Here is a 10649-nt window from a genome sequence, read left to right as displayed (position 1 = left end):
GTAATCTACCTGACCTTCCCACCACCTGGATCTCTGTTCCTCTGTGTTTACCTTCTTTCACATTGTAATTGTTTTGATCATTGACTGACCTCCCAGATCCTCTGTTCTTATAATTTTATTCTGTTCTTGACTCTTCCATTTGTCTATTCAGTTCAGGGTGATGCTGCCATGTATGTTATTCTGTAGTTGTTGTCTGTTCTTGTTGGTTCTCAGTCCATAGAACTTCCTTTAGGACGTTTTTCATAGCAGGGTTGGCTTTGGCAAAATCCCTTAGCTTCTGTTTATCCTGGAATGTTTTTATTACACCATCATTATTTGATTGACAGCTTTGCTGGGTAGAGGATTCTTGGGTGGCAGTTTTTTTCTTTCAGGGTTTTATATAGATCTCCCCATTGCCTTCTTGTCTGCATGGTTTCTGTTGAGAAATCTGAGCTTAATCTGATTTGCTTGCCTTTATATGTAATATTTCTCTTTTCCCTAGCTGCTTTCAAGATGCTGTCTTTATCTTTGATTTCAGAGAGCTTGATTATTATATGTCTTGGTGATTGTCTTTTAGGGTCTATCCTTTCTAGGGTTCTTTGAACTTCTTGAATGCTTATCTTTTCACTTTTCAGGATGTTAGGAAAATTTTCTTCCAGAAGCTCTTCAACTGTCTCCTCTGTGGACTTGTGTGATTCTTCCTGTTCTGGAATGCCAATAATTCTTGTTAGTCTTCTTCATGTTATCCAACATGAATCTTGGGCCTTCTTCAGATTGTTTTATCCTTTTTTGTGTTTGCTCTTCTGTCTTAGTAGTGTTGAGAGATTTATCTTCTAGCTCCCTACTTCTGGCTTCTATCTCTTCAGTTCTACTCCTTTGCCCTTTCAGTATATTGTCCATTTCTGATATTCTAATATTAATCGTTTGGACCTCTTTCTGTAGGTTTTGAATCGTTTCCAATGCTGTATCTGTCTTATTTGATTGTTCCTGTATCGTTTTCTTGACTTCTTCCTTATTTTTCTCAACTGCATTGTATAATGTTTTGATACCTTTTATAATCATTTTTCTGAATTCCTTCTCAGGATTTCCAAAGCCTGCCCATCTTCCAGTATGGAGTGTAGGTCTACTTCCAGCTCATTTGCCTCAGTCACTTTATCTCTTTTCTGGACATGTGCAGATATGGTCATCTGCTTCTGTTTTTTGAGCATATTCAGGGGTTATCTGTGGCCTTAATACTTAGATGGGTATGTATTTTGTTATTTTTTATGCTTTCTGATTGCCTCCAGGTAGATGTGATCAGGAAATGGGCTTCCCTTTTCACTCTTCTTCTTGAGAAATTTCAAGATGCCACTGTTGGTCATTTTGACATTATTTAGGATTGAATTTTGGCCTATTTCCTTTTTAGTTTGCCTGTCCTGCTCCACAGTCCCCATTCAGGCCTTTTTTCTAGTTATAAACAGTTGAGGGCTGGCTGTGGCTGTTTGAGTTTAAATAGAAACTGTCTCTTTAAATTTCGAGGAGATCTGTGCGCATGTGTAGTAGAACCCTCCGAGGGTGGGGCTGGGGTGTCCACTAGCTCAGGCACTCCTAGAGTCACCAGAATGGAGGTGCGCAGACAGCAAGGGACCAATGAACAGATACCAAAAGAAAAGAATGCCCACACCTTTATCTCTGTGGTTCTGTCAGGCGTCCGTGACTGCTCTGATCCTTGCCCTGCTTGGTCTCAACCAAGATGGCAGCTCCTGGAGCAGCCGAGCATCCCGGACTAGAAAGCAATAGATTCTTGCTTCTGCCAAAACTCCCCAGCTCCAAGCCTTCCAACCTTCTAAATATTCCTTTATATGTGGTTCAGAGTTCTGGGACCCCTGAGCCTGCTTGATGGGGTATTCTGTGTTGTTGCTGACGGAGCTCCTTACTGCACTTCCACCTGATCCGCCATCTTGTTTGTTCTCTCCTTAGCTTAATTGTTGGTTGGGTGGTTTGCGTTTTGCTGTAGAGTTGTATTTTTTTACTTACCTGTTGTAAGGTTATGTATTTATTGAATTGATTGTTGTTGTTGAGACGATGTTGTTGTTAAGTGCCGTCGAGTCGATTCCGACCCATAGCCACCCTGTACAGGGTTTCCGAGGCTGTAAATCTTTACAGGAGCAGAAAGCTTCATCTTTCTCGCGCGGAACAGCTGGTAGTTTCGAACTACTGACCTTGCGGTTCGCAGCCCGATTCATAACCACTATGCTACCAGAACTCCTTCTAGCAGTCTAATAATTTGATCATTTGAAGTGTGGCATTCCAAATCAAACAGTTTTTACGTTGACACGTCTCTGACATTGATTGTATTCTCTGAGGTGTGAAACCACTCTTATCCTCGTTTCAATTGTTCCTCCTTAACCTGACTGCTCGCTGGAGAAGGATCTCATGTTTGGTAGGGTGGAGGGTCAGAGAAAAAGAGGAAGACCCCCAGTGAGATAGATTGGCAAAGTGGCAGCATCAATGGGTTCAAGCGTGGCTACAATTGTGAGGTTGGCCCAGGACCGGGCAGTGTTTCATTCTGTTGTACACAGGGTCGCTATGAGTCAGTACCTGACTGGGGTGGCATTGTGGGTTCATGTGCTGGACTGCAAAGTTGGTTTGAATTGCAAGGTTGACAGTTCAAGTTCACCACCTGCTCCTCAGAAACCCTATACAGGGTCACTATGGGTTGGAACCATCTCAGTGGCACTTACAACAACAACTTGACTCACTGTGTCCAAAGTTTCTTATCTTTTGAGTTGCTGTTGGTCAATTTGATCCCATACAGATCGTTATGAGAAGAGCACAGGCAGACATTCTTCACTAACGAAGCTAAATGTTTGGTTTAAGAGCATTGGTGGCAGTTGGATCAGGCTTAGCTGTTAACCAGAAGGTTGGTGGTTCCAACCCACCAGCTGTTTCGCAGGAGGAAGACATGGAGGTGTGTTTCTCTGTAGATTTTAGCCTTGGAACCCTATTGGGTAGTTCTACTCCATCTGATAGAGTCCCTATGAGTCAGAATTGCTTTGACAGCAGCGGAGTTTTTTGTTTGGTTGTTTTAAGAAGGCTTGAGGTATTTTTGGCTTAACTTTACAAATGATCTCAGGGCCCAAGTTTTAAGGGTTTATATGGCTTCTTCTTGTTGTTAAGTGATGTACAGTCAATTCTGACTGACCCATAGCGACCCTGTACAGGGTTTCTGAGGCTGTAAATCTTTACAGGAGCAGAAAGCCTCATCTTTGTCCCGCGGAATAGCTGGTAGTTTCGAACTGCTGACCTTAAGGTTTGCAGCCTGATTCGTAACCACTATGCTACCAGAGAAGTATGGATTCTGTGAGAATATGAATTCTTTTCTGCCTTTCCCCCTTTTTGATCGGGATTCTTCTGTAAAATAAGTTAGTTGTTCTTTTATGTATTCTGGATATTAAGTCTTTATTAAACACGATTTCCATATATTTCTATTATCTGTCATTTGAACTTAATAATGCCTTTTGATGCACAAAAGTTTTTTCGTTTTGATGAAGTTCAGTTTATTTCGTTTTTCTTCTGTTGTTTGTGCTTTCGATGTTGTAATTAAGACTATTCCCCAAAGTCCTGGTGACTTACCCTTGCTTTTGTCTGTGAGTTGTGTCGGGTTAGCTCTTAACATTTAGGCCAGTGATCCATTTCGAGTTAGCTTTTGTATGTGGTGTGAGATGTAAGCCCAGCTTTGTTCTTTTACATGCAGAGACCCAGGTTTCCCAGCAGAAAAGAATTTGTTCTTTTCCCTCAGAAGACAGTGAATGTGACATGCTTGCTGAAACCAAGTGACCAAAGTTATATGGGTTTATTTCTGGACTCTCGGTTCTGTCCCTTGGTCTAGGTCCTGTCCTTGTGCTAGTACCAGACCTGTAGTTACTGTAGCCGTGATGAAAGTCTCCAGGTGGTACACCAGTTTGTATATGACTACCAGCTGAAAGCTGGGCCGTGTGAGCCCACTTAGTGCTACCTGGGCAGAGGCTGACAGGCCAGCAAACCTCTGGGGCAGGTCCACCCTGAATTATGTGGGTCTTCATGAATTGGAGCCAACTCATTCACAACTAATAACAAAACAGCTGTGTAGTTTTGAATTTGGTAGGTAAGCATAAGTCTTATACTGTGTTCTTCCTCTCAAGATTGCATTGGCTTCTTGGGGCCCCTTGCCTTTCCAAATGAATTTAATGATTGGCTTCTTCATTTTTGCAAAGAATGGATTTTGATGTTTGTCTGATCTGTGGACTGCTTTGGGAAAAAGTCACACCCTGACAATATTAAGTCTACACTGAGCATGAAGTGCCCTTTCACTTACTAAGTGTCCTGTGCTATTAAATCTCTCCTCATCTGTCTGGTTCGTAGTCACTTTGAGCCTTAGACAAGGAGCCATCACGCACCTGCGTGCTCCTCACTGCACATGCTCAGTGCTTGCTCAGTTCAGCTGTGTGGATCTAGAAGTTGGAAGGGTGGGTGCAAACTCGAGAACTTGTCACGTTTTTCACAAGCTGTGCCCCTCCAACAACCATGCCACTTTCCAAGACACCCCAGCCTCTTAGCGAGACTGTTTCTTCTAGAAATCTACAATAAAGGGAGTTTGGGCTATTTTACAAGTTGGCTGTATTTTCTTTTAAGCTTGCTAATTGCCTTTTGAGTTGATGCTGACTCATGGTGACCCCAGGTGTGTCACATTAGAGCTTGCTTCATAAGAGTTTTCAAGACAGTGCTCTTTTGGAAGCAGCTCCAGGCCTGTCTTCCATGGTGCCTCTTGTTAAGTGCCGTCGAGTTGGTTATGACCCATAGCGACCCCTTATAGGGTTTCCAAGGAACAGCTGGTAAGTTTGAACTGCTGACCTTGCAGTTCAAATGGCTTTGCAGTCTGGTGCATTAACCCACAGCACCACACCAGGACTCCAGGTGGGTTCAAACACCGACCTTTCAGTTAGGAGTTGAGTGTGTAACTGTTTACGCTACTCAGGGATTATGTTCCTTCAAGCTGGGCCTTTTACTGGTCAGGGAGGTTACGTCCAAAGTCTTTGGAAGTAAGGTGTGTCTGGATTTCAGATTCTGTTTATTGATTTTGTTGTTGTTAAGTGCTGTTGCGGCGATTCCAACTCTGTTGTTGTTGTTATGTGCCGTGGAGTCGGTTCCGACTCATAGCGACCCTGTACAGGGTTTCCGAGGCTGTAAATCTTTACAGGAGCAGAAAGCCTCATCTTTCTCCTGCGGAATGGCTGGTAGTTTTGAACTGCTGACCTTGAGGTTTGCAGCCCGATTTGTAACCACTATGCTACCAGAGCAACTGATAGTGACCCAGTATAGAGTTGGAACCACCGACCTTGTGGTTCAGACTGACCTTGCAGTCTTGTGCTTACCGATTTTAGTACTGTTAATATTGGGCTTTGGCTTTGTTGGGTCTTATCTGAAATGAGTACCGGCTAAGTGTATTCAGAAGGTGTTAATGTTTGCTACCTGGGTGCCTTTCTCAACGTCACAGCAACTTTTGTGAACCTGAAGGACCCAGGCGAGCCTCTGAGAGTTAGACCGGGAGGCGTCAGACCTCTGCCTCTCAGTGTGGCTGGCGTGGGCAGGGGCTCCAGGCTCTGGGTTTGGCCTTTCCCTTGCTGTGGCCGTCTGGCCTCGTTTGCTGTGTTTCTGACTGGGATGATGTCCTTTCAGTTACCTACATAATGCGTGTGCTTAAGTCAAGGAAGTCCTGAAGCTCCTGAACAGCACGGCGGGCCCCGCTTCAAGTGTTCCCCACTGGGTGACTTCCTCTGTATCGGGGTGGTACCGCGAAGCCCCGTGTTCTCCTGGAGAACGTGCTCTGACCCAGCAGCCTCCTCGAGGGAGGAGGAGTATAGTGTGTTCTCTGTTTTGGTTCTAGGACTCCATCCCTGTGGCAACCTCCCTGCTTGGAGACACTTCCGACACGACGTCCACTGGCCTGGCTCAGCGTTTAGGTACGTACAGGCAGGCCTGGGGCTGCCAAACACGGGTGCTGGTTTCCTCTCAGACTGGGCTGGGGACGCCGCTGTTTCCTGGAACTGGACGGTCATCAGCTCATCTGCTGGGACTGCCGTCTAGCTGGAGGGACAGAGCTCAGGATGTGCACGGACCTGGCAGGGGACTAGGGGACACGAGCATCCAGTAGACATGGCCTTGAGGTCACCCCCAGAGCCTTGCAGTGGGGCTTGTGGAGAAGGGGCCCTTGTCTCTCTGTGCTCTTCTCTGGACAAGAGAGGAACAGAGGACCTGGCTGATGGGTGAATGGAGAGTGGACGGAGCAGCCCTTCACACGTCTGTGCGCCCATCAGCATGACCCCCAGCTGGGAGGAGCCTTGCTTTCCTCCCAGGCCCTTCCCTAGCCCCTGGTCAGCTCAACTCTCAGCTCCTGACATAGTCCCTGCTAGTCTGGTGTGGGGGTCCCCATGGGAGAGAGCCTAGGTGCTTGTTTGAAGGAGCTTCTGTCTGAGTTGTTGTTGTTGTTAAGTGCCATAGAGTCGGTTCCGACCCATAGCAACCCTGTATAGGGTTTCCGAGGAGCAGCTGGTGAGCTTCAACTGCCGACCTTGCAGTTCAAATGGCTTTGCAGTCTGGTGCATTAACACACAGCACCACACCAGGACTCCTGTCTGAGAGCAACTAAGAAACGTCACAGCTGTGAAACTAAGGGCGTCGACTGAGGGCTTACACACCACGCAGAATCTTCCACTGAGTCTTCACCACTGACTGGTGCGCTATCCATTTTACAGCTGAGGGATGTTCAGTACCCACCATAGGGTCTGACATGTGGCAGGTGTGTGCTCAACAAATGTTGTATGAGTAAGTGGTAAGAAGAAGGAGAAGGTAGGGTAGATGATTGTGAAGACCTCTGTTTTCACTGGATTCTGGAAATTGCTTTGGTGGAGCCAGTAAATGTTAAAATGAAATGTCTAATTGGGTTTTGTATTTGTTCATTAGACATTTAACAGTTGCTTATAATCAACTTTAATGATGAGGGAAGCATCCTTTCACTATACTTATTCATGCTGTATGCTGAGCAAATAATCGGAGAAGTTGGACTGTATGAAGAAGAATGTTGGCACCAGGATTGGAGAAGATGAACAGCCTGTGATACGCAGATGACACCTGGCTGGCTGAATGTGAGGAAGACTTGAATCGGTACGGATCAAGATAACAGACTAGCTCCTTCACTATGGATTATATCTCAACATAGAGCAAAGATCCTCACAGCTAAACCAGTAAATGAAGAAAATCCTCACAGCTAGCTGTACTGGTAAATGAAGGAAAAATCAATGAGTCAAGGGTTTCATTGCTCTTGGGTTCACAGTTAGCCTTCGTGGAAGCAGCAGTCAAGAAACCAAATGCAATATTGCATTGGCCATCTCTGCAGCAGAAGACCTCTTGAAATTGTTAAAAATCAAGGTTGTCACTTTGAGAAATGGGTGTTGCTCAAGCCATGGTATTGCCAGTGGTCTCATATGGACAGTAAACAAGACGAGAGGAATTGATGCCTTTGACTTCTGGTTTGGTGAGGACTGCCAGAAAAAGGAACAAATCTGTTTTGGAAGAAATACAGTCGGAATGCTCCTTAGAAGCCAGGATGGCCAGTCTTCAACTCGGGTCCTGAGGGCTTGTTATCAGGAGGGACCAGTACCTGGGGGCCATCATGCTTGGTATAGTAGAGGGTGGAAGAGAAGGAGCCCCCCCCCCCCAGTGAGGTGGGCTGACAAGGTGGCAGCGCAGTGGGCTCAGTCAAGCACAGCAGTGAGGACGATGTAGGCAGTTGTATGTGGAGCTGATATGTCTAACACCTGACGGCATGAATGAATGATCCTGCCGCCTGTCCCCACCTCTGAGGAGCTAGACAAGCCTCACTCCCTGTTGTAAGGCCCCTGGAGGAGACTGAGGAGTGTTTGTAACCAAGTGCGACACGGTCACTAGAGGGGTATCATGCGGGCACTGGGGAGGCAGAAAGTGGCCTGGGAGAGCTCTGGAGGGGAGTTGAAGTTGGGACAGGAATCTTGAAGGGTTAACATGAGCTTGCCTGCTGGGTTGTTGAGTGGGTAGGAGGGCTGCTTCCTGGAGAGGGGTGACCACCTGAGTGTTACTGGGGGTGGATTCCTCCTTAAGCGTTACACCTGTTCACTGTAAGTGTGTCTAGGGGCGGAGCAGCGGGGATGGAGAGGTGGAGACTGAAAGTCCATTTCAGGACACAGTTGGGCCTATCCCTCTCTGCTCTCATCTGTCCACCTGTCGACTGCCCTGCCACTTGAGGTCCAGAAGTCTTAGACCCACACCCTTTTATAGCTGGGAGACTCCGCTCCTGCTGGCTCCCAGAGCCACACTGCTGCTCGTGGTGCCGTGTTACCTGTTGGTGCTAACAGGAGTGACAGGTTGGCCACACCGCAGAGTTGGAGGCAGGTGCCCTCCTATGGGGGAGGAAGGATGCACTACGGTGTTGATCCAACCTCAGCTCACTGCTTTGGTGATGAGGCTGAGATGAAGATGACAGTGACTTAATGGATGATAGGGCAGTGGCAGGAGAGGGTGGAGGTCACTGGACCATGGGACTTTCCACATCTGCTAAGTATGGATGAGGCCTGGTAGGAAGGTCCTTGTAGGCTGATGAGTTGGTGTTTCACTGCTTCAGGCTCTTTGCTGACTCAACCTTGTCCCATGTTTCTGATCTGGGTGAAGGACTCTGCTTGGTTTTTGCAGTTGGACCATTATACTGCACATGGCTATTACTGGTCACATAGAAAGTGGCTGAAACATCAATTTACCATCACACTGACAACTGTGTGTGTGTGTGCCGCAAAGAAATGATCTCTGGGAGGGAGTGGTCCTGAAGAACTTCAGTTTCAAGTGCTTTTGTATTTCTTACTTTTTGTTAATAAGTAAGTTGCTGCTATCCATGTAGGAGCACAGTAAGATCAGCCCTTGGCTGCAAATCACATGGTTGATGGTTCAAGCCCACCAGCCACTCCTTGGGAGAAAGATGAGGCTTTCTGTTGCTGTAAAGATTACAGCCTCGGAACCCTGTTGTTGTTGTTGTTGTTATGAGCCATGGAGTTGGTGTGGACTCATAGCAACCCTGTACAGGGTTTCCAAGGCTATAAATCTTTGCGGGAGCATAAAGCCTCATCTTTCTCCTACAGAACCGCTGGTAGTTTTGAACTGCTGACCCTGAGGTTAGCAGCCTGATTCGTAACTCTGGTAGTGGTTACCTTGCTGCAAGCTGCAAGGTCAGCAGTTCGAAACTACCAGCTGTTCTGCGGAAGAAAGATGAGGCTTTATGCTCCCGTAAAGATTTACAGCCTCAGAAACCCTGTACAGGGTTGCTATGAGTCGGAACCGACTCCACGGCACATAACACAACAACGCTACCAGAGCTCCGTATTGAATTGGAAATGACTTAATAGCAGTTAACAGCAACATGCTTTTTACAACTTAAAAAAATGTGGTGATGGAATCCTGGTGTGACGCTGCCGGATAAAAACACTGGACCTACAAGGCTGGCCATTTAAACCTTGGTCGGAATTGACTCAGCGGCACGCACCAGCAGCAGGACCCACAGTGTTTGGGATCACCTGGATGGCTGATGTGCTGGTCCCAATCCCTGCCTGAGAACCTACATCTCTAACAGATTCCCAGATGATGCTGATGCTGCCTCCGGGAGGCCATACTGTGGAGACTAGGGGAGGGCTGTAGTAATGCTAGTCTGTCCATCTCTACTCCGTTCTCTTTCCCCAGACCCCCTAGAACCCGCAGGTGTTTCTAATTGATGTGTCCATGTGTTGTCTCGTTGTAGCCAGGAAGACCAACAAACAGGTGTTTGTCAGCTACAATCTTCAGAACACAGACAGCAGTTTCGCTCTACTTGTGGAAAACAGGATCAAGGAAGAAATGGATGCTTTTCCGGAAAAGTTCTAGCAGAAGTGAGAGCCTGTGATTTTACATAAATGCATTTAATTGGACAGTCTGACATACTTGCCCGTCAACTTACGTGTTCATATTGTTTAGCTTTTTAAATGTGATCTGAGTAAAAGTTTACAGAGCAAATTGGTTTTCCATTCAATAATTGGGTTCCTTCAACACGTTGATTTGTGGCATTGATTGCAGTTGTGCAGGGAAATGGTTCTCGTCCCACTTCATCCCTGCATCTCCCTTCTGTCTTCTGCGCGTTGTTCGGGGGTGAATGCTGCCCATTGATCTGGAGTGGCTGTCTGTGCTGGGGTGTTCCACCTTGCTCGTGGTATTGTTCATCTCAGGCTGATGTTGTTTGGCCGAATGTTGAGCCATGGAGATGGCTTAAAGGGACAGTGGTGACTTTGGGCCACCATCTCAGGGATTACACCAGTTGCTTAGCAAACCGGTAAAACCAGTCTTTTTTCGTGATTATTTTGAGTTTTGTTCCACATTTTCCTCCTACTCTATCCAGGACGTCTTACTGTGATTCCCATCAGAGTTGTTGGCAGTGGTAGCTAGGCGCTAGGATCTCATTCCTCTGGCCTCAGTCATGGAGGCTGAGGTTCCCGTGGACTCATTGTCTCCTTGTGTCTTTGATTTTTCTCCAGTTTTCTTTGTATGGATGGGAAAGACTAACAAGGGCACCTTAGATGACCACTCACAGACTCTTAAAGTCC

The 10649-nt window shown here is 46.6% G+C and overlaps 1 protein-coding gene across 1 annotated transcript in view; it reads left to right on the top strand.

The window, feature by feature from the left end:
- Nucleotides 1-9936, top strand: part of PSMG4 (proteasome (prosome, macropain) assembly chaperone 4) — a 28821-nt gene extending 18885 nt beyond the window's left edge. Inside the window, exons 3-4 of the mRNA XM_006870574.1 lie at nt 5885-5960; nt 9815-9936. Coding sequence (XP_006870636.1) covers nt 5885-5960; nt 9815-9936 — 198 coding nt within the window. The remainder of the gene's footprint in view (nt 1-5884; nt 5961-9814) is intronic.
- Nucleotides 9937-10649: the final 713 nt, after the last annotated feature.

This window comes from Chrysochloris asiatica, unplaced genomic scaffold (assembly GCF_000296735.1).
Source record: "Chrysochloris asiatica unplaced genomic scaffold, ChrAsi1.0 scaffold00144, whole genome shotgun sequence".
In the NCBI taxonomy this organism is placed as follows: Eukaryota; Metazoa; Chordata; class Mammalia; order Afrosoricida; family Chrysochloridae; genus Chrysochloris; species Chrysochloris asiatica.
This window is presented reverse-complemented; position numbering and strand designations above follow the sequence as displayed.